General features: G+C 42.3%; 1 protein-coding gene across 4 annotated transcripts in view; it reads right to left on the bottom strand.

Moving 5' to 3' along the window:
* Positions 1–25,592, bottom strand: part of MPPED1 (metallophosphoesterase domain containing 1) — a 41,632-nt gene that overhangs the window by 12,967 nt on the left and 3,073 nt on the right. For 2 of the 4 annotated variants that reach the window (XM_072145357.1, XM_072145358.1), the window contains exons 1-2: positions 25,146–25,293; positions 15,174–15,451 (exon numbers count right to left, since the gene is read on the bottom strand). In XM_072145357.1, coding sequence (XP_072001458.1) covers positions 15,174–15,358 — 185 coding nt within the window. In that variant the 5' untranslated portion in view covers positions 15,359–15,451; positions 25,146–25,293. Of the gene's footprint in view, positions 1–15,173; positions 15,452–25,145; positions 25,320–25,592 lie in introns of those variants that run through there. The other 2 variants (XM_072145359.1, XM_072145360.1) reach the window with 2 other exon arrangements.

The following is a 25,592-nucleotide window of genomic DNA, read 5'->3' as shown; positions in this document are numbered from 1 at the left end:
AAAGTCATATATATAAACTGTGCTTAATAATAATTACATGCGCTGGGAGAAGAAGATGGAGATGTATCAGACAGCCTGGCACCACCCACCTGACGATAAAGAGCCTAATAAACATAGCTGGGGCCAAAATGAATAGCACTGATGACACAGGAACGGTGGGGACTAGTGGAAAAGTCCCCCTGTGGCAGAATCAGTAGAGTGCCACCTATATAATTTGCCAGCATTATCTTAAATATAAATAATCTTAGGTATTCTGGCTTTTCCTAGCCCACAAAGTTTTGCACTAACCCCTCCTGAGGGTTGGGGTCTTTTTACCAACAAAAAGGTCGTATGTCTGCCATAGCAAGCACTCTGTCACTTCAGTGCAGAACAGAGAGCAAAGAAGGGGCCAAGATGATCGTGAGGAGTAAAGAAGGGGCCGGGATGATCGTGAGGAGTAAAGAAGGGGCCGGGATGATCGTGAGGAGTAAAGAAGGGGCCGAGATGATCGTGAGGAGTAAAGAAGGGGCCGAGATGATCGTGAGGAGTAAAGAAGGGGCCGAGATGATCGTGAGGAGTAAAGAAGGGGCCGAGATGATCGTGAGGAGTAAAGAAGGGGCCGAGATGATCGTGAGGAGTAAAGAAGAGGCCGAGATGATCGTGAGGAGTAAAGAAGGGGCCGAGATGATCGTGAGGAGTAAAGAAGGGGCCGAGATGATCGTGAGGAGTAAAGAAGGGGCCGAGATGATCGTGAGGAGTAAAGAAGAGGCCGAGATGATCGTGAGGAGTAAAGAAGAGGCCGAGATGATCGTGAGGAGTAAAGAAGGGGCCGAGATGATCGTGAGGAGTAAAGAAGGGGCCGAGATGATCGTGAGGAGTAAAGAAGGGGCCGAGATGATCGTGAGGAGTAAAGAAGGGGCCGAGATGATCGTGAGGAGTAAAGAAGGGGCCGAGATGATCGTGAGGAGTAAAGAAGGGGCCGAGATGATCGTGAGGAGTAAAGAAGGGGCCGAGATGATCGTGAGGAGTAAAGAAGGGGCAGAGATGATCGTGAGGAGTAAAGAAGGGGCAGAGATGATCGTGAGGAGTAAAGAAGGGGCAGAGATGATCGTGAGGAGTAAAGAAGGGGCCGAGATGATCGTGAGGAGTAAAGAAGGGGACGAGATGATCGTGAGGAGTAAAGAAGGGACCGAGATGATCGTGAGGAGTAAAGAAGGGACCGAGATGATCGTGAGGAGTAAAGAAGGGGCAGAGATGATCGTGAGGAGTAAAGAAGGGGCAGAGATGATCGTGAGGAGTAAAGAAGGGGCCGAGATGATCGTGAGGAGTAAAGAAGGGGACGAGATGATCGTGAGGAGTAAAGAAGGGACCGAGATGATCGTGAGGAGTAAAGAAGGGGCCGAGATGATCGTGAGGAGTAAAGAAGGGGCAGAGATGATCGTGAGGAGTAAAGAAGAGGCCGAGATGATCGTGAGGAGTAAAGAAGAGGCCGAGATGATCGTGAGGAGTAAAGAAGGGGCCGAGATGATCGTGAGGAGTAAAGAAGGGGCCGGGATGATCGTGAGGAGTAAAGAAGGGGCCGGGGTGATCGTGAGGAGTAAAGAAGGGGCCGGGATGATCGTGAGGAGTAAAGAAGGGGCCGGGATGATCGTGAGGAGTAAAGAAGGGGCCGAGATGATCGTGAGGAGTAAAGAAGGGGCCGAGATGATCGTGAGGAGTAAAGAAGGGGCAGAGATGATCGTGAGGAGTAAAGAAGGGGCCGGGATGATCGTGAGGAGTAAAGAAGGGGCTGAGATAATCGTGAGGAGTAAAGAAGGGGCCGGGATGATCGTGAGGAGTAAAGAAGGGGTCGGGATGATCATGAGGAGTAAAGAAGGGGCCAAGTGGGTTGTGAGGAGTAAAGAAGGGGCAAAGCAGGTTATCGGGAGTTAAAATAAAAGGCAAATAGGGTTATCGGCCGTGAAGGAGGGTCAAGAACATTGTAGGGAACAAAGAGGGTTGTCAGGAGTAAGGAAGTGGCCAAGAGAGTTGTCACAAAAGAAAAAAAAAAAGGAAAAAGAGGGCTGTAAAGAGGAAAGAAGGGACAGAAAAGAGGGATGTCGGGAGTAAGGAAGTGGCCGAGAGGTTGTCAGGGCATTTCTGGAAACCTCTTCAGGAACCGCATTTGTGAGAAAATAGAATATAACTTTATTCTTCTCCCACCAGAGGGCATCCCGGGCTCCAGTGGGAGCCCCCACTTCTCAGAGGTTATTTTGCTCTTGATGGACTCTTGGTAACAATTCCCAGGTCCTTGCCAATCTCCGGCCCCTGCAGTCACATTTAATGCCTGGAACTTGCCCAGATGTGGCCATTGGAGCCAACATTTTCCATTTAAGAGTATAACCCCTTTAAATTAGCTCAAATCTTTCCCTTAAAGTGCAGATGGCATTTTTACTTGGTTGGAAACGAAGCGTCCCTTAAATAACAGATCTACATTCTGATTCTTTAATTCTTCCCCTTTGAGTGGAGCCTCAGAGACTCCGGCGACTCTCTGTCTGCTGCTAATATTTGTTTCAAGCTGAAATCCTTGTGAAGATTCCCTCGATGTGGAAGATTAAAATATCTCCCGATGCAGGATGATGTGTCCTACCTGCGCGGGAGAAGCTGCACTGCAGATTATAGCGGAAGATGATGGAGCCTTCATTATACAAGGAAGAAGCTGAGAGACAAGTGACAGGACATGAGTGAGATAGATAGATAGATATGAGATAGATAGATAGATATGAGATAGCTAGATAGATATGAGATAGATAGATAGATAGATAGATATGAGATAGATATGAGACAGATAGATATATATGAGATAGATATGAGATAGATATGAGATAGATAGATAGATAGATATGAGATAGATAGATATGAGATAGATAGATAGATAGATATGAGATAGATAGATATGAGATAGATAGATAGATAGATATGAGATAGATAGATAGATAGATATGAGATAGATAGATAGATAGATAGATAGATATGAGATAGATAGATAGATAGATAGATATGAGATAGATAGATAGATAGATATGAGATAGATAGATAGATATGAGATAGATAGGAGATAGATAGATAGGAGATAGATAGATAGGAGATAGATTGATAGGAGATAGATAGATAGGAGATAGATTGATAGGAGATAGATAGATAGGAGATAGATAGATAGGAGATAGATAGATAGATATCAGATAGATATGAGATAGATAGATAGATAGATAGATAGATATGAGATAGATAGATAGATATGAGATAGATAGATAGATAGATATGAGATAGATAGATAGATAGATAGATATGAGATAGATAGATAGATAGATAGATAGATATGAGATAGATAGATAGATAGATAGATATGAGATAGATATGAGATAGATAGATAGATAGATAGATATGAGATAGATAGATAGATAGATAGATAGATATGAGATAGATAGATAGATAGATAGATATGAGATAGATAGATAGATATAAGATAGATAGATATGAGATAGATATGAGAAAGATAGATAGATAGATAGATATGAGATAGATAGATATGAGATAGATAGATATGAGATAGATAGATATGAGATAGATAGATAGATAGATAGATATGAGATAGATAGATAGATAGATAGATATGAGATAGATAGATAGATAGATATGAGATAGATAGATAGATATGAGATAGATAGATAGATAGATAGATAGGAGATAGATAGATATGAGATAGATAGATAGGAGATAGATAGATAGGAGATAGATAGATAGATAGATAGATATGAGATAGATAGATAGATAGATATGAGATAGATAGATAGATAGATATGAGATAGATAGATAGATAGATATGAGATAGATAGATAGATAGATAGATATGAGATAGATAGATAGGTATGAGATAGATAGATAGATAGATATGAGATTATGAGATAGATAGATAGATATGAGATAGATAGATAGATAGATATGAGATAGATAGATAGATAGATATGAGATAGATAGATAGATAGATAGATATGAGATAGATAGATAGGTATGAGATAGATAGATAGATAGATATGAGATTATGAGATAGATAGATAGATAGATAGAGATGAGATAAATAGTGCCACAGCCCGGACCTCACACAACTCCAGGGCCAGGACCTCACAGAATACCATGCCAAAATCCTATGGTGAGGTCCCCAATAATAAAAGGACCTTTGAAAAATGTCCTACCAGAAATCCAAAACAAAGTCCCCTACCGAAAAACCAGACCACCAGAGGCATGGACCATAGAGAAATCCACCTCTCTCACACAGGGAGATACAGAGCAGAGACATGGAGGAGATAAAGACCCTGATTATCACCTTGTGCAAAAGATTCATGTGACTGAACAGAACCAACCAATCCAAACCCAGATTGTTCTTATTACAAGGTATATGGACACCACAACCATGTCCCTTACTATCAGTAGCTGTAATATTCAGGGCCTCAACGCCTCGGCCTTTGGATGTAAAGCACTAGACTCAGATTTCAAGAAAAGTCTTAAGAACATAGACATACAAATCCTCCTAGAGACATGGACCAAGACAGAGGACGAATCCCAGGTGCCCTCAGGATACAGGGAAATCTCTGCCCTGAAAAATCAGAAGACCAAGCAGAGCCGCAGCTCAGGAGGAATATTAATATGGCACAAAGATGAGCTCCATGGGCAGATGACACCAGTGAGGAGACAACCACACCAGGCTCTGGTAAAGTTCTCATCTATGGAGACCTCAATGCCAGAAGTGGGAGGGAGAAGGATTTCCTGACCATGGATGGAAACATCTTCATTGTTGGAGCAGAGACTGGTTGTCGTAGCCCCTCACTTACAGACAGAAACAGCTACGACAGCACAGTTAACAGGAGCAGCAGGAAACTGCTTAACATATGCCGAGGCCTCGGACTCCATATATTAAATGGCTGCACAAAGGGAGACTCTTTCGGAAGGTGCACAATGAGCTCTCACGTAGGCACCAGTGTGGTGGACTATGCCATCACTGACATGGCTTCTATACATCAGGTCTACCAACAAACCATCGGCCCAAAAACCTCAGCAGACCGGCCTCTTCTGTCTCCCACCATCCTTCAAATGGTCAAAAACATTGGCTTCAAGATATAAAGACACCCCAACAGTCCAGAAGTCAAGGAAAAGTTCCAGAACTTCTACACAACAGTGTATGTGATAAACCCACAGGGGGTAAACCAAGGCCCGACAGACCTCAACCATATATACTGTACAAAATGGTAGATATGTGCGATGTAAGGAGACACAACCACAAGAGGTCAAAAGGCAAATACCATCAGCATACAACATCTATACAAGTCCATACTCCGGAAAAAGAAATACAACCACATCTCCACCAAGCTCACCCAGCTCCAAGATGTCCTCCAGGACAACTCAACTATGGCACCACATGGGCAGTGAGGGGAAGGAAAGCAACCTCCATATCCAGAATGGCAACATCTGGCACCAAAACTCTACAAAGATATCCCAACAGAGGAACTAAACCAAGAACAAAAAGTCATCAGAACAAAACTAGAAGCCCTTGAGGAAAACATCAGACTTCCAAAACCCTCTAGATACCCTACAGGGGGTAACAGAGAGCATATCCTTCATAAGATATAAAAAAGCTGGTCGGCCCGATGGCACCCTACTAGAGATGATAAGATACAGTCCTCCTGAAATACAGGCCGCAATAGTCAAACTGCTCAACGTTGTGCTAAGTGCTGGCTACTTCCCACAGACCTGGAACCAAGGCCTCATAACCCCCGTACACAAGAGCGGGGACCAATACGACCCCTCCAACTACCTAGGAATCTGTGTGAGTAGCTACCTGGGAAAGCTGTTCAATAGTGTCCTGAAGAGGAGGATCTCCAGCTTCCTCGTCCTGCACAATGTCCTCAGCAAGAGCCAAGCAGGGTTCATGCCAAACCATCGCACCGCTGACCACCTATATACGCCTGTTTTGTAGACTTTAAAAAGGCCTCTGACTCAGCGTGGCATCCAGGTCTCTTCCTGAAACTGCTGGAGAGTGGAAAAGGCGGGAAAACCTATAATGTCATCAAGAGCTCCTACGGAAGGAGAGCGGCCTATTTCCAGCAGAGTCGAGGGGTCAGACAGGGCTGAAGCCTAAGTCCAACGCTCTTCAACATCTACATCAATGAGCTGCAGCCCTGGAGGCCTCCTCCACACCCGAACTCACCCTACATGACAAAGAGGTGAAATTTCTGCTATATGCAGATGACCTTCTAATATTGTCATTTACTGAGAGAGGTCTCCAGGACAACCTGGATATCCTGTAGAAATTTAGCACGACCTGGGCACTACCCATCAACCTAAAGAAGACCTCCGGTCAAAGTCTGGACAAAAATTTTTGACAGCATGATATCCCCCATCCTTCTGTATGGCAGTGAGGTCTGGGGCCCACACACATACCCAGACTGGTCAAGGTAGGACTCCAGTCCAATCAAAATATTTCACCTGGAGTTCTGCAAATACCTTTTCCAGGTCCATCGGAGCACCTCAAACAGCGGCTGTAGGGGAGAACTGGGCAGATTCCCTTTACATATTACAGTCCACAAGAGGGCGCTATCATTCCTGGCTCACCTACAGAGCAGCAGTCCAGATTCCTTCCACCATAAAGCCTGGCAGCAGCAGGGGGTCCCTGCCAACCTGGGAACCCAAACCCAGCCGGACACAAACATGGACCAACCACAACTGACCAAAGCCAAAATAATGGCCCTGATAAACAAGGCCGAGGAGGGACATGTCAGTGATTGGAGGACCACCATAGAGTCATCCCAGAAGCCGACCATCTACCAGGGTCTACAGAGAGACTACAGACTGGCCCCGTACCTGGAGAAACTACCGGACCCCAGAGACCGTCAGATCCTGAGCCGCTACAGACTGAACGCCCATAACCTCCTGGCCATGGAGTCTGGGTGGCACAGACCGAGAGCAGACTGTGCCAACAGTGCCAGGACCAGGAAGCCACGGAGGATGAGGTCCACTTCTTGCTACACTGCTCCAGACACTCAGCAGTGAGGGACACTCACTTCAGGAGACTCTCAGATCTCTTCCCTTCTGCTCCATGGAGGAGGAGAAAGCGGGAGGCGCGCCGTTGGACGATCCGATGGATTCGGACTGAGCGCAGGATTTAACAATTAAATTTGTATCGCAAGTAGATGAACTCCAGCGCACATGAGCGGGGAATCGACACATGCAGGATATCGGGCGCACAATCTTCTTGAATCGCGGCAGATGTGCATTCCGGCAGACATTTCGAAACGGGGATCACGACATTACCAGGAAAGTAAATGTGCTCCATTATATCACTACCTGCCATAGACTGAGAGACATGTGATATACCATGGACTATAATAACCTCCCCCCCCCCCAACTCCATGTCCTCCTTCATCCTGTTCCCCAAGACACTGTAGCCCACCTTATCCCCCACAATCCAATACTTTATAAATGCTTTGGCAATGCTAAACTGTATTAGGTCCTGCCAATAAAGCTTCTTTGAATTAAAAGATATGAGATCGATAGATAGGAAATAGATAGATATGAGATGGATGGATAGATAGATATGAGGTAGATAGATAGATAGATATGAGATAGATAGATATGAGATGGATGGATAGATAGATATGAGATAGATAGATAGATAGATAGATAGATAGATAGATAGATAGATATGAGGTAGATAGATAGATAGATAGATATGAGGTAGATAGATAGATAGATAGATATGAGATAGATATGAGATAGATAGATATGAGATAGATAGATAGATATGAGGTAGATAGATAGATAGATAGATAGATAGATAGATAGATAGATAGATAGATAGATATGAGGTAGATAGATAGATAGATAGATAGATATGAGGTAGATAGATATGAGGTAGATATGAGATAGATAGATATGAGATAGATAGATAGATATGAGATAGATAGATAGATAGATAGATATGAGATAGATAGATAGATAGATAGATAGATAGATAGATAGATAGATAGATATGAGATAGATAGATAGATATGAGATAGATAGATAGATATGAGATAGATAGATAGATATGAGATAGATAGATAGATAGATATGAGATAGATAGATATGAGATAGATAGATAGATAGATATGAGATAGATGGATAGATAGATATGAGATAGATAGATAGATAGATATGAGATAGATAGATAGATAGATATGAGATAGATAGATAGATATGAGATAGATAGATAGATAGATAGATATGAGATAGATAGATAGATATGAGATAGATAGATAGATAGATAGATAGATAGATATGAGATAGATAGGAGATGGATAGATATGAGATAGATAGATAGATAGATATGAGATAGATAGATAGATATGAGATAGATAGATATGATATAGATAGATATGAGATAGATAGGAGATAGATATGAGAGATAGATAGATATGAGATAGATAGATAGATATGAGAGATAGATAGATATTAGATAGATAGATAGATATGAGATAGATAGATAAGAGATAGATAGATAGATAGATATGAGATAGATAGATAGATAGATAGATAGATAGATAGATAGATATGAGATAGATATGATATAGATAGATAGATAGATATGAGATAGATAGATAGATAGATAGATAGATAGATAGATATGAGATAGATATAGATAGATAGATAGATAGATAGATATGAGATAAATAGATAGATATGAGATAGATAGATAGATAGATATGAGATAGATAGATAGATAGATAGATATGAGATAGATATGAGATAGATAGATAGATAGATAGATATGAGATAGATAGATATGAGATAGATAGATATGAGATAGATAGATAGATATGAGATAGATAGATAGATAGATAGATAGATATGAGATAGATAGATAGACAGATAGATAGATAGATATGAGATAGATAGGGATGTGCCTTGTGTGTGATTAGTTTTCCATGATGGAAAGTTCTGATCCCAGGGATTGGATCTGTCCTGATCAGTACTGAGGAGCGGATCATTAATCCCCCCTCCGGCTCTGTGTATAGTCTCATCCATATCTGCAGATTGTATAGAAATGATGTAGAAGGCGTCGGGGCTCATGAGCGCCCTCCTCCCCCATGTCTGTCACTGCCTCCCCCATTTCCTACAATAGATATACATTGGTAATAATTAGCTCCTCTGGGATTGCAGGGGAGAGAATGGCGGAGCAGCGGGGAGCGCGCAGGGGGATAGGCGGCTTGTCAGATGAACACTTCTCTTTGTAGTCTGACAATAGTCAAGTTTAACATATTTTTAAAGTGCAGCGTTCAGCAGTCTGGGAGCGGAGATGTTACCTGCAAAAGTTTAAATTGGTGTCGAATTTAATGTATATCCACAAGATATAAAGATGGACCGAGCAATATATACATTACACAAGGGCTATCTGTGCTACATCTATGTATACATCCATCCTATCTATCTATCTCATATCTATCCATCTATCTATCTATCTATCTCATATCTATCCATCTATCTATCTATCTATCTCATATCTATCTATATCTATCTATATCTATCTATCTCATATCTATATATCTATCTCATATCTATATATCTATCTCATATCTATCTATCTATCTCATATCTATCTATCTATCTATCTATCTCATATCTATCTATCTATCTATCTCATATCTATCTATCTCATATCTATCTATCTATCTCATATCTATCTATCTATCTCATATCTATCTATCTATCTATCTCATATCTATCTATCTATCTATCTCATATCTATCTATCTATCTATCTCATATCTATCTATCATCTATCTATCTCATATCTATCTATCTATCTATCTATCTATCTATCTATCTCATATCTATCTATCTATCTATCTATCTATCTATCTCATATCTATCTCATATCTATCTATCTCTCTATCTATCTATCTCATATCTATCTATCTATCTATCTATCTCATATCTATCTATCTATCTCATATCTATCTATCTCATATCTATCTATCTATCTATCTCATATCTATCTATCTATCTCATATCTATCTATCTATCTATCTCATATCTATCTATCTATCTATCTCATATCTATCTATCTATCTATCTATCTATCTATCTCATATCTATCTATCTCATATCTATCTCATATCTATCTATCTCCTATCTATCTATCTATCTATCTCATATATATCTATCTATCTCATATCTATCTCATATCTACCTATCTATCTATCTCATATCTATCTATCTATCTATCTATCTATCTCATATCTATCTATCTATCTATCTATCTATCTATCTATCTATCTATCTCCTATCTATCTATCTCCTATCTATCTATCTATCTATCTCATATCTATCTATCTCATATCTATCTATCTCATATCTATCTCATATCTATCTATCTCATATCTATCTATCTATCTATCTATCTATCTCATATCTATCTATCTATCTCATATCTATCTATCTATCTCATATCTATCTATCTCATATCTATCTCATATCTACATCTATATCTATCATACATATCTATATCTATCTATATCTATCACTCATATCTATCTATATCTATCACTCATATCTATCTATATCTATCACTCATATCTATCTATATCTATCGCTTATATCTATATCTATTACTCATATCTATCACTCATATGTATATCTATCTATATCTCATATCTATCTCTCTCTCATATTTGTCTCGGATATCTATCTCCTGCAGTCCTTCCTCTCATACCACTGAGTGATGTCTCCTTTAAGAGAAATAATTAGTCTGGCAGCATATGAAAGCCTTTGCTTCCTGAATAATGACTGAACGCGGCGTCTAACAAGAGGCTGTTGATGAAGATGCTCCAAATCGCGTTGTAATTGGTGATAATTTACTCCAGTTACCACAAAGAGCAGAGGGTTTTAATTAGTGTGAATCCGGGGGTATCAGAGGCCGCTGCACTGACGGGGTTAATTACATCTTCTTCCGACAAGATTAACCTTTATTCTTACATTGCACCTAGAAGGAATTCAATAAAACCTCTGCGGGGGCTTCATTAATGTAAGAGAGCGAAGGAATCCTGACACATACGGCGGAAAGCAGCGGGAAGGTCAGAAGTCCCATCTATAGAAGAACGGGGGGGTAAGTATCTGAATATAGGGGCCGAGGTTTAGTGTGTCTGTATCCCTAGGACTCCCACCAAAGAATGATGGAAAGTTCTATAGAAAACCCATTTATCTAAACAGATGGCAAAATCTCCTTTTACTGGGAATCCCAGTGATCGCTGGTGATTGACCTGTTAATAGGTATAGAACTTCCCAACAGCTCCCCTACAGGGAGAATGAGGAATTACACAATGTCCAATCAAATCAGTGGGGCAGATTTACTTATCCGGTCCATTCGCGATCCAGCAGCGCGTTCTCTGCAGTGGATTCGGGTCTGGCCGGGATTCATTAAGGCAGTTCCTCCGACGTCCACCAGGTGGCGCTGCTGCGCTGAAGAGCATCGGAACGCACTCAAGTTCACCGGCCTATTCCTAGTGAAGGTAAGTGCAAGCTCCGCAACACTTTTTTTGTTTTAAATGCGGCGGTTTTTCCGAATCCGTCGGGTTTTTGTTCGTCCACGCCACCCGATTTCCGTCGCGTGCATGCCAGCGCCGATGCGCCACAATCCGATCGCGTGCGCCAAAATCCCGGGGCAATTCAGGGAGAATCGGCGCAAATCGGAAATATTCGGCTAACACGTCGGGAAAACGCGAATCGGGCCCTTAGTAAATGACCCCCAGTGTGTTGTCTATGTAATACCGGACAGGACAGGTCTTCCATAGTGAGAGATGTTTAAGGGGAACCACTACTATTTGTGAAATTTGGATATTGAGCAGAAGAACCCCCTCTCTTTTCGCCCAATAGGGTGGGTAAGAATACATTTTCAAAATTGGACTACCCCTTTAAGAGAGGGAAAACGCATGGAAGAGAAGAGGACGTGTTATTATGGTGACATCATGGCTGATAGAGACGATTTATTCTACAGATTTTGCATTAAAGGGGTTTTCCATTAATAAAGACATCCCCCCCGGGGAGAAAGTGGGGGAAAAAAAAGAACACTTCCCCCCTCCCGCTCTAGTTCCTGAGTATCTTGCACCTGACTATAAGTTTCGGGAGGTCTTGGGACCTACTTCATCCAAAGAGTGGCCTCCTCTCAACACAGGACAACACAGGAAGTGATGTCACTTCCGTTTCTTAGGGGATTTGACTTCCTGTCTTGTCGTCTGGTCCAAGTAAGCAACTCATTACATAGAGTGGATCTTGGGCCCAGGCCTCAGACCAGAAGTAACGGAGCAGGACAGGAACCATGAACCAGAGCAGGGTTAGTATGTATTATTCTTATCATCTTACCCCAACCTCCATTAATATGGAAAACTCCTTTAAGATTCAACTGCTTCAAAAGGAGATTTCCAGATTCCTAGGTGGCTGGGGTCATGAGATCATTGGCCTCTGAGGAGGTCAATCATTGGTTGAAGCTAGATCCCTGATCGTGTGGAACTTTTGGATGGTCCCAGGCCCAAAAACCGGGAGCTGGATTGAGGATGTGTTCATTATTCCCATTCCTTGCCCTATAGGGGTTGTACAGATTCCTAGAAGTTAGGCTTCCGATTCTGTAAATAAAGGGGACCGCGATGGGAACCAAATTTACCCCCTTGTTATCCATTATAAGGTCCATTCGTTGTATGGGTGAATGTCAGTGTCTACCATGTAATGTCTGGGGGTGGGGGGGGCTACCCACAAAGGAGTTTGGGTCTCTTATTGACCGGCTGGGACGTAACATAAAAAAATGCTGGGCCCCAATACAAAAATCGGATAAGAACCTCATAGAATGTAACGATGATCAATCCCTTCTAACTGAATAACTATATAAAACACAACAAAAACCCAATATTTCTTCCAATGGTCCTAGTTCTGCTCGTGTGATGTGACTGCGCACAGACCCATCCTTCTCCTCGCTGACAGGCGAGCATCCGTCCTGCTTTATTCCGGATTTATCACCGCGGCGCTCGCGCGTATTTATGGAACATAATAAATACTTTTGGAAACATCTATAACAATAATTCCTCGCTGCGTAAGACGGGGGGGGGGGGGGGGGGGGTTTGATATATCAACGTTCAGACACATGAAGAAATGATGAGAAAATATACGAGACATAAACCCGGAGCTCAGCTCCTCGTATTCCTCAGGAAGACAGCGCCGCCCATTATCTTATTATTACTCCTCGTCTATAGTTATTACTGGTGTCTTAGAAGTGTCAGATATGAGATAGATAGATAGATAGATATGAGATATATATGAGATAGATAGATATGAGATAGATATGAGATATATATGAGATAGATAGATAGATAGATAGATAGATAGATAGAGAGATATGAGATAGATATGAGATAGATAGATAGATAGTTGAGAGATAGAAGATAAAACTTAAAATTGTTCCAGACGTCTACTATTTTTGTCAAACAATATTTGCAGACATCCTGATGTTTCTCTCCCCCAACTAATCTCATATCTATCTATCTATCTATCTATCTATCTATCTATCTATCTCATATCTATCTATCTATCTATCTATCTCATATCTATCTATCTATCTATCTCATATCTATATATCTCATATCTATCTATCTATCTATCTATCTATCTATGTCATATCTATCTATCTATCTCCTATCTATCTATCTCATATCTATCTATCTATCTATCTATCTATCTCATATGTATCTATCTATCTATCTATATCATATCTATTTATCTCATATCTATCTCATATCTATCTATCTTATATCTATCTCATATGTATCTATCTCATATCTATCTCATATCTATCTATCTATCTATCTATCTATCTCATATCTATTTATTTCATATCTATCTATCTATCTCATATCTATCTATCTCATATCTATCTATCTCATATCTATCTATCTATCTCATATCTATCTATCTATCTCATATCTATCTATCTCATATCTATCTATCTATCTATCTATCTCATATCTATCTATCTCATATCTATCTATCTATCTATCTATCTCATATCTATCTATCTATCTATCTATCTATCTATCTCATATCTATCTATTTCATATCTATCTATCTCATATCTATCTCATATCTATTTATCTCATATCTATCTATCTATCTATCTCATATCTATTTATCTCATATCTATCTATCTATCTCATATCTATCTATCTATCTCATATCTATCTCATATATATCTATCTCATATCTATCTATCTATCTATCTATCTCATATCTATCTATCTATCTCATATCTATCTATCTATCTATCTCATATCTATCTATCTATCTCATATCTATCTATCTCATATCTATCTATCTCATATCTATCTCATATCTATCTATCTATCTATCTATCTCATATCTATCTATCTATCTCATATCTATCTATCTCATATCTATCTATCTATCTCATATCTATCTATCTATCTATCTATCTCATATCTATCTATCTATCTCATATCTATCTATCTATCTATCTATCTATCTATCTCATATCTATCTATCTATCTATCTCATATCTATCTATCTCATATCTATCTCATATCTATCTATCTCATATCTATCTATCTATCTATCTCATATCTATTTATCTATCTCATATCTATCTCATATATATCTATCTCATTTCTATCTATCTATCTATCTATCTATCTATCTATCTCATATCTATCTATCTCATATCTATCTATCTATCTCATATCTATCTATCTATCTATCTATCTCATATCTATCTATTTCTCTCTCTTCTATCTATTGATCTCATTTCTATTGTGTATCTAAACGTTCTATCTATCCATTTACGGTATCTAATTTTTCTTATCTTTCTTGCTTCCTTGTAAAAACATTCCAGACATGATGAAGAAACTACACCGTAGATAAGTTTTAGGTCGGAGAAGTCGGGGAGCGGCACACACAGGACTATCTATAGACACCGGTAGAAGAAGTAGAAGTCCTTCTATCGCTAAGTCCGTGCAGTCAGTCCTCCCCTCCATTCGCACTATACAATTATCAGTAATTTTAGCGTAATATTTTTTTTTTATAAAAACCCCTGCACTTTTAGTGTTTTTTCCCTCGTTGGTTACTCACATTTGCACATGTGGTGGCTGGAATCGTCCCTGGTTGATGTTGTAGAAGGTGAACGCCTGTGTGGGGTTGGAGCTGTACTCGTCTAGTTCGATAATGACTCGACTTGGCGGATGCCTCCTGGATGCCATGATGTGCGAGTGGGTGTACGCCATCGTCGCTGTGCCGTCCCGGGTTTTTATTTTCATCCGATTGTCCCTGCTATCTTCCCACCCCGATGAGAGACAAGGATGTCATCTTCTCCGTCTACGACACACACACACACTCCCCTCCTCGAAATCCTACAAACAACAAAAAAAAATTCACACATAATCCATGTGAGAAATAGGGGGGGGGGGGGTATTTATGAAACGGGGGAAGGCGGGGGGGGGGGGCGGGCATTTATATAATTACAAAGCCGGCGGTTAATTGTCACCTTTAAGGCGTAATCTGTTGTGTCATAATTTCTTCACATTTTTTTAACTCTCAATTTACCAAACCAAAAAAAAAAAACCTGGAAAACGAGGGGTTAATTTAAAAAAAAATCTAATTTTTTTGCTTTTTCTGCCAATTGAAATCCGTTTTAAATATTATTTTAGCTCGATCCTCCGCCGCTTACTGCAATTAGTTTTTCTCCAATCTTTTATATTAATGGGTGTTGTAAAAAAAAAAAAAAATTTAAATACAAAAAATTCCGCATGGAGATAAAAAAAAAAAAAAAAAAAGGAAATGTAATTTTCCGTGTCCATACATGACAGGCGGCGAGCTTTTAAACGGTGCTAAAAAGCGGCACTAAAATGACAGAGCTTTGTTTTTTCCAACAGAAGGTAAGTTTTTTTTTTCTCCCCCCCCCCCCCCCCCCAGAAAACATAATTACCGTCAGATGCTAAGAATGGGAGAAGATTTTTAATTGAGGGTTTTTTTTCCACCATCTACTAAGCGACCCGACCCCGAGGCAGCAGTTATCACTAACTGCATGAAACGTCAACTCTCTACTAACCCGCCCTGTGTCCTCCTACTGTCTGTTATCCGGCACCAGATATGTACCAACCTCCAGGTGTCCCTGCAGTCACTTTCACTTGTGTCTTGTGTCACCCCCTCATCCTCATAGACTGTAAGCTCTTGTGTCCCCCCCCTCATCCTCATAGACTGTAAGCTCTTGTGTCACCCCTCATCCTCATAGACTGTAAGCTCTTGTGTCCCCCCCTCATCCTCATAGACTGTAAGCTCTTGTGTCACCCCCTCATCCTCATAGACTGTAAGCTCTTGTGTCACCCCCTCCATCCTCATAGACTGTAAGCTCTTGTGTCCCCCCCCCCTCATCCTCATAGACTGTAAGCTCTTGTGTCACCCTCCTCCTCATAGACTGTAGGCTCTTGTGTCACCCCCTCATCCTCATAGACTGTAAGCTCTTGTGTCACCCCTCATGCTCATAGACTGTAAGCTCTTGTGTCACCTCCTCATCCTCATAGACTGTAAGCTCTTGTGCCCCCCCCTCATCCTCATAGACTGTAAGCTCTTGTGTCACCCCCTCATCCTCATAGTCTGTAAGCTCTTGTGTCCCCCTCATCCTCATAGACTGTAAGCTCTTGTGTCACCCCCTCATCCTCATAGTCTGTAAGCTCTTGTGTCACCCCCTCATTCTCATAGACTGTAAGCTCTTGTGCCCCCCCTCATCCTCATAGACTGTAAGCTCTTGTGTCACCCCCTCATCCTCATAGACTGTAAGCTCTTGTGTCACCCCCTCATCCTCATAGTCTGTAAGCTCTTGTGTCACCTCCTCATCCTCATAGACTGTAAGCTCTTGTGTCACCCCCTCATCCTCATAGTCTGTAAGCTCTTGTGTCACCTCCTCATCCTCATAGACTGTAAGCTCTTGTGTCACCCCCTCATCCTCATAGACTGTAAGCTCTGGTGTCACCCCCTCATCCTCATAGGCTGTAAGCTCTTGTGTCACCCCCTCATTCTCATAGACTGTAAGCTCTTGTGTCACCCCCTCATTATCATAGTCTGTAAGCTCTTGTGTCACCCCTCATCCTCATAGACTGTAAGCTCTTGTGTCACCCCCTCATCCTCATAGACTGTAAGCTCTTGTGTCACCCCCTCATCCTCATAGACTGTAAGCTCTTGTGTCACCCCCTCATCCTCATAGGCTGTAAGCTCTTGTGTCACCCCTCATCCTCATAGGCTGTAAGCTCTTGTGTCACCCCCTCATCCTCATAGACTGTAAGCTCTTGTGTCACCCCCTCATCCTCATAGACTGTAAGCTCTTGTGTCACCCCCCTCATCCTCATAGACTGTAAGCTCTTGTGTCACCCTTTCATCCTCATAGACTGTAAGCTCTTGTGTCACCCCCTCATCCTCATAGACTGTAAGCTCTTGTGTCACCCCCTCATCCTCATAGACTGTAAGCTCTTGTGTCACCACCTCATTCTCATAGACTGTAAGCTCTTGTGTCACCCCTCATCCTCATAGGCTGTAAGCTCCTGTGTCCCCCCCTCATTCTCATAGGCTGTAAGCTCCTGTGTCCCCCCCCTCATTCTCATAGGCTGTAAGATCTTGTGTCCCTCCTCATCCTCATAGACTGTAAGCTCTTGTGTCCCCCCCTCATCCTCATAGACTGTAAGCTCTTGTGTCCCCCCCCTCATCCTCATAGACTGTAAGCTCTTGTGTCACCCCCTCATCCTCATAGTCTGTAAGCTCTTGTGTCACCCCCTCATCCTCATAGACTGTAAGCTCTTGTGTCATCCTCTCATCCTCATAGACTGTAAGCTCTTGTGTCACCCCCTCATGCTCATAGACTGTAAGCACTTGTGTCACCCCTCATCCTCATAGACTGTAAGCTCTTGTGTCACCCCCTCATGCTCATAGACTGTAAGCTCTTGTGTCACCCCCTCATCCTCATAGACTGTAAGCTCTTGTGTCCCCCCCCCCCCCTCATCCTCATAGACTGTAAGCTCTTGTGTCACCTCCTCATCCTCATAGACTGTAAGCTTTTGTGTCCCCCCTCATCCTCATAGACTAGTTAAAGGGATGATTTTCTCCTCCTCCCAATTACTCAGACTCTGAAGGACCTGGAGCATCTTCAAGTATAAGTGTAAGAGGAGAGGTTCTCATAACCCTAAGGAGATGGGGCTATTTTGTTACACCCCCTTTTTTGAGAATAGGGGTTACAAAGAGCATCTCTCACTCCGGAGGACCTGTGCTGTCCTGTATTACTTAGCCAACCTACTGTTTTCAATGAGCAATGTGTAATACAGAATCTCCCCTCCGGGGGCAGTGCAGAGCAATCAAACACTTGCTGCCAGGTTGGTCATAATTGACATCTGAACACTTAAGAATTTCAAAAATCATCATAGAGATTGTTCAAAAAGTTCCAATAAGTTTTAGGATTACCCCTTTTATGGGGAGATGTACTCTGTCTAGGCCCCTAATCTCTTGGCCAGGGTGAAGTGCAGCTACAAAGAGCGTCTATCAGTCTGGAAGACCTGTCCTGCCTTGCATTACCTACACCACCCATTGATTTTAATAGGCACAGTGTAATACACAATCTCCCCTCCGGGGGCAGCGCAGGGAGATAAAACATTGGGGCAGATTTACTTACCCGGTCCATTCGCGATCCAGCGGTGCGTTCTCTCCGGTGGATTCGGGTCCGGCCGGGATTTATTAAGGTAGTTCCTCCGCCGTCCACCAGGTGGCGCTGCTGCGCTGAAAAGCATCAGAACGCGCTGGAGTTCACCGAGCCGGGCTGAGTGAAGGTAAGTGCAAGCTCCGCGACAGATTTTTTTTTTTAAATGCGCCCCCCGATTTCCGTTGCGTGCATGCCAGTGCCGATGCGCCACAATCTGATCGCGTGCGCCAAAATCCCGGGGCAATTCAGGGGAAATCGGCGCAAATCGGAAATATTCGGGTAACACGTCGGGAAAACACGAATCGGGCGCTTAGTAAATGACCCCCACTGCCTCTTTCCATCTGAAAAATGGGGACAATTTGCTATTAGGGCCTTACGATTGTCCGTACCCCTTTAACAAACCCCATCAACGGCCCTAAACAAACTCTAAAAAGGGAGACTCCGAAAAACCAGACATCAAAGTTTCATACGGAAGAAGGAGGAATGAAGAAGCCAAAATTTAATGGGATAAATGAAGGGAAAAAATGAAGAAGTTTTGCAGATTTGACAGTATTTTTTCGCGGTGACCTGTGCCGTCTCTCTCCTGATTATGCAGCGGAGGCATTTTGTTCTGCGGCGGCGGCGGCTGCTGGAGGACCAGACAGCCCCCAGACCTCATTAGCGGCAGCATATGTTTCTGTTAGTGAGATTTTAATAGCGGGATGTCGCCGCACGATATTTATGGCTGGGAATTCTGACTTCTGTCGTAGGAAGGCGCGGAGCTGCTCACGGGGAGAGTAATCACTCTCACTATTCAATTTCGGATCCGTTCCGTTACTGACGACTAGGGGCCTCCGTGGTGTGCAGCGTCAACACACACCGCGCCATGTTGACAAGACTTAGATTAATCTAAATGAATGAAAATTACCACACAAAAACTGGTGTAGAAGTGTCTCATCTCCCTACAGCGCTCCCACAGGAGGAATGATGTACTACACCACCGGCCTACACCAGATTTATCACGCTTTAGGAGCGTTTCCTGAGGTAAAAGATGGATGAAATTTAAACATTTTGGCAGTTGGAGTTTTTCCGCCGCCATTCGAGGTGCGGTAATGGGCGAGGCCACTTTCCTACACCATATTTATCATCTTTTAAGCAAGGTTACTGAGGTAAAAAGGTGACTCAAATCAAAAAAGTTTTGCGCAAATGGGTTTGTTTGCTGATATCGTGGCAAAGGCATGAAATGGTTAGGTTACCGTCATTCCCTACAGCGCTCCCACAGGAGGAATGATGTACTACACCATCGGCCCACATCAGATTTATCACGTTTTAGAAGCCTTTCCTGAGGTAAAAGATGGATGAAATTTAAACATTTTGGCAGTTGGAGTTTTTCCGCCGCCATTCGAGGCGCGGTAATGGGCGAGGCCACTATCCTACGCCATATTTATCGTCTTTTAAGCAAGGTTACTGAAGTAAAAAGATGACTCAAATCGAAAAAGTTTTGCGCAAATGGGTTTGTTTGCTGATATTTGAGGCATGGCAAAGGACCACCAATGCAACATCTTATTTATTATCTTTTATGCAAGTTAACTGAGGTAAATGATGACTGAAATCGAACATTTTCTGCATAGATTAAGTTTTTCTGTTTCTATTGGAGGTGTAGCAAGGACGGGGTATCTTACTTCTGCCATGTTTATAGACTTTTAATCCAAATTTGTGAGGTAAAAGGTGACTGAATTCTAAAAATTTTGTGCAGATGGGATGGAGACACGGTGAAGGCGTGATATGGGCATGAAATGGTTAGGGTGATGCCACACATGGCGTTTTGAACCCGTTTTTAAAAAGTCAGTTAAAAAACGCATCCTTTTTTTTTTAAAACACATCCGTTTTTGACAGGTTTTACGCTGCCGTAGCACGGCGGGCAACGGCAGCGCATGGGGAGAGGAGGTGAGTGCAGTTCACCCCCGCCCCTCTCCATAGGAACACATGGCGCACGGTGCCGTACTACGGAGAAAGGACATGTCCTAACTTTTTCCGGGGTACAGAGCGGTACGGTGCCGCACGTGTGCAGCACCGTACCGCTCCCGTAGGGCGCCCTGTGCCCATTGCCGTCTATGGGGGACGTACGTCGGCCGTATATACGTCCTCTTTGCGGCAGTGTGAATGCAGCCTTAGGCCGGCGCCACACAGGGCGCTTTGTTTCCATAGAAACGCCGATGCGATCAGGCCGAGGCCCGCCCCGGTGGGCGCGACTTTGTCTGTGTTTGCGTTTGCAAGCGCAGACAAAGCGCCCTGTGTGGCGCCGGCCTTAGGCTAACTCACCTCAGCCATATTTATCATCTTTTAAGCAAGCTTACTAAGGTAAAAAGCTGACTGAAATCTTAAAATTTTTGCTTATTTATTATCTTTTATGAACCTTTACTGAGGTAAATGATGACTGAAATCGAACATTTTCTGCATAGATGGGTTTTTTTGTTTCTATTGGAGGTATAGCAAGTACGGGGTATCTTACCTCTGCCATGTTTATCAACTTTTAATCAAATTTTCTGAGGTAAAAGGTGACTGAAAACTAAAAATTTTGCGTCGTTTGGATAGACACGATGAAGGTGTGATATTGGCGGGGCCACTTGCGACTTATTTATATCTTTTTTTACTGAGGTAAAACATGGCTGACGTCTATACTAGCTTCTTAGTGTTGTAGATATGTGCTCAGGCTTGCGGAGTCATGTGGCCCCGGGCGTCATCAAGACTGGTGTGCAAAATGCCCATCGCGATGTGTAGTCACTCTCTTCAATACAAATCACTGCTGGCACCACCAGCGATCAACTGTGATATGTTAGAGAACCTGGCATCAAGTGTTTCATTTCCCCACAGCACTCCCACAGGAGAAATGAGGTATTACACCGTAATTAAAAATTCTTGTACTGTGTTTGTATGTGAAGGAGATCTCCCCCAGAGATGGGGACACTCTGTGTCGTCACTCTCGCCTTGACAGATGAAGTAACTTAAAGGGATAGTCTGACTTCAACAACCCTTTATATCACAGGCCTCAGGAGGTTTATGTCTACGAGTCCTCCAGTTAGGTTTTGAGACAGTTCATGCTTTACGGCCGCATGAAAGTTGACTTGAGAGGCCAAATATGACGGCTTTATATCCTCATAGCTCATTACTGATTAATACTTGGTTAATAATACCGCCAAATAGTGTAAAAAAAATATATATATTGTGACCAAGTACAACTCCTACATAGACGTTTTCGAAATGATGTGTGCTGTACTATGTAATTCTCCCATATAGTGCAAAAATAATACCGTAATAACTTGCAAAAGAGGCATTATATATGGTGATACCAGTAGTGGTGTGTTATCTGGCAGCATTACTTAGGAACGCAATGGCGCTATTATTTGTAGTTGATCTTTTGTATGGCAGTAGTATTTCCTTTACTTTCGTGCAGAATTATTTCCCTATCGTCCAATATTAGTCGGGAGGTTGTGCCACCATTCCATAGACACCGTTTTAACTGTATTATTTTGAGGTTTTTAAAGAATTTTTGGGCATAATATAGCCGTATTATTTACAGCACCATGTGGCGGCATTACTGTAAGTTGTCAAAAACCTACAAGTACGCGAGGTAGTCAAGAAGGGATCCATGTTATGAGTATATGGCGGTATTAATGTAACGTTGTGAGCACTTAGTGGACATATATGGTCAGAATACGGCTACGGGCACATCCATGTATTGGGTTTTTAGGACTGTGTGTAGTATACGGTAGTTTGGTTACCGTATACCTTACACTATGCAATTCCCATCAGGGAGCAATACTGAGAGTCGTGTAATAGTGCCGCCACGTGGTTGACCTAGCTCCAGCTGTGTGCATTGAACGCTCTCACCCAGCATGACACAGTCTAATAGAAGCAGAATGGACGACTTAAAGGGGCGACTTAAAGGGGAAGTTCCCTCACTACACCAGGAGTCCAAAAATAAAAATGGGAAATATGACATCAAAGGGGATTCTGGGGTTCGGCTCTTCTTTAAAGCAACAAGAGAAGAAGCCGTCCCCTTAATTATAACATTAGGCCGTATAATGCCGCCATATGGTGCAATAATATCGCAATGCACAACCTGTAATAACATTTACTTAGAAGTGCACATTTATTTACAGCTGTTTTGGGCTTCAGCTGAAGTCAATAAATTACATGATGGTGCCTCTTAAAGGGATTGTCCAGAAAGAACTGAAATCTGGACAACCCCTTTTAACAAAATATACAAATAATAGTGACTCAAAGAGCCCACATAATCCTGCCATATAGTAACCACAGAATACCAAACATCCAATACCTAAATAATACCGCCATATGGTGCATGACACCAAGGAGTTTGAGTTAAAGAGTCTGGAGTGTCCCTGTTTTTAAAGGGGTATTGTGACCTTAAAGGGGATGTGCAAAATCCAAACTGCAAAGTATCCTTCTCATTGCATCCTCTTCCCTTAGGGGCCTTCACCCAACTTTCCACAAATCCTAATATGTAAGGTCCTTTTATAGACATATGTGGAAAGTTTAATGACGCGTCTATGAGCACAGTAATCCGCACTGAAAATGGGTGTGACCCAACTTTCCATGAACCCTGAATGGCACTGAAATCTGGATCTGTTGTGTATAATCCCATTCAGGATGTGAGGAAAGCTGAGTAATTAATTCTATAAGCAGCATAATGGCTGCTAACATGCCGCTCAGGGTTCCCGGAAAGCTGTGTGATGACGCTGCCCCAATAGGTTGTCCCTAACTTTCCACAGATGCTGAACGGCATAAATCTAGTAATTTTGTAATCATGTAGTTGTACATAACCATTCAGGGTCCATAGAAAGCTGGATAATAACTCCATTAGTGCCTCTTAAGCCACTCACAATCCATGGAAAGCTGGATAACTTTTATGTGCATGTCGTTTAGGGTATGCGGAAAGTTGAGTGACGAGCATTGAAGTAGCAACTATCCCCAGCTTTCTGTGGATTCTGAATGACACAGATTTGCAATATTTTAACATTTCCCTTTTACTTTAATATACACCGATCAGGGTCCTGGAAAAGTTGAGTGATCACCTTTCCCGTGTATACAATTATGAAAAATTATGTTCCATGGAAAGGCAGACAATTATACCCATCGGGGTTCCTGGAAAGCTGAGTGGTAACCCCATATGTGTTATGTCAACTATAAGTGGTCACCCAGCTCTTCTCAGAAACGGAAGGGCATTTGACATTCTTTAAATACGTACATATTTGTATATTCCATCCAAAAATAGATGTATTTGTAATTCAGGATCCTGGGAAAGCTGAGTGATTACCCCTATACCTGCTCTATAATGTCACCCACAAGTGTCTATCACACAGCTTTCCTCAGAACCTGAATGACGGATAACATCAATGTTTCATCCATCTATTTACTAATCTACTTAATAAAAATATGTGTGTCTGTTAACCAGAATCCTGGGAAAGCTGAGTGATTACCCCTATATCTGCTCTATAATGTCACCAATTATAGTGTCTATCACACAGCTTTCCTCGGAACCTGAATGACAAGTAACGTGTATGTTATGTACATCTATTTCTTTAAAAAAAAACATGTGTATCTGTTATTCATGGTCCTGGGAAAGCTGAATTATTACCCCTATACCTGCTCCATAATGTGACCCACTAGCGTCCATCACACAGCTTTCCTCAAAACCTGAACGACAAGTAACTTAAATGTTACGTACATACATTTAATAAAAATGGCAAAATGTATCTGTTATTCAGGGTCCCGGGAAAGCTGAGTGATCACCTCCCATAATGGCAATAAAATGAAATAAAATCAATTGGATAAATGAATCTATTAAATTACATTCAATTGTACACAACAGTAAAAAGTTAGATGTTGCTCAGGGTCCTGGGAAAGCTGGGTGATGACCCCTGAATCGCAATTTAATTAGTATAAATTAAATTTTAGCCATTAGCATGCGGGTAAAGTCAGATGCTGCTTGTGGTCCTGTGTGACAGCTGGGATAACACGGGGGTTGCCACCAATATTCCCTTCTCCAGGTGATTTGATAAATTTGGGTACCGTCCCTTTAAGACTGGCATAGTATCGGGCTGGCATCTCCCCTGGCAGACGCCGTTCCCCGTGTAAAGACAATAAGCCCCAGCCGGGAAGTTACGGATCAAACTGTGCCGCCACAATCCGCACCTGGGACTTATTGTCCGCATCTTTGCAGCGGTTCTACACTTTGTGGCAGCAGAGTCGATCCTAACCGCTGGCGGCGATCACCCTGATCACATATAATAAGGTCATTAAATTCAAGATCCCCCCCCCACAATACACAATGAAAGAAGTGACGCCCCCTGCAGGGCACTGACCTCCGCACGGGTGACAGAAGCTTTTGTCCGGGAGGCGGTGGCGGAGGAGCGGGTCCTTCCTCGCTGACAGCCGCGAGTCTCATGTGCTGGAGGAGAGCGCGGCTGGTGTCTGGATACGGGGGGTGTGGATGCCCAAGATGATTGACACCGCTCCCCGCGCACCCCCTATAGTCGCACCTATACACGCCGCCCGCTTATTAGCACAGAGGGGGGGGGGGGGTAGTAACAAAAAAACATCGCTTTATGGCGTAGAAAAGGAAGCGGCGATCGCTGCTCTAAATCTCAAAACACGCAGCAGGGACGAGTTTGTCATTGAACTTCTTTTTTTGCCCTATGACTCCAATGTCAGACGATCCGGATAACTCACGACCAGTGACCAACTCAGCTCTGCTGCATCCAATGACTATGTCGGCTCTGCTACATCCAATGACTATGTCGGCTCTGCTG

Source organism: Engystomops pustulosus, chromosome 4 (genome assembly GCF_040894005.1).
Source record: "Engystomops pustulosus chromosome 4, aEngPut4.maternal, whole genome shotgun sequence".
NCBI classification, from domain to species: domain Eukaryota; kingdom Metazoa; phylum Chordata; class Amphibia; order Anura; family Leptodactylidae; genus Engystomops; species Engystomops pustulosus.
This window is presented reverse-complemented; position numbering and strand designations above follow the sequence as displayed.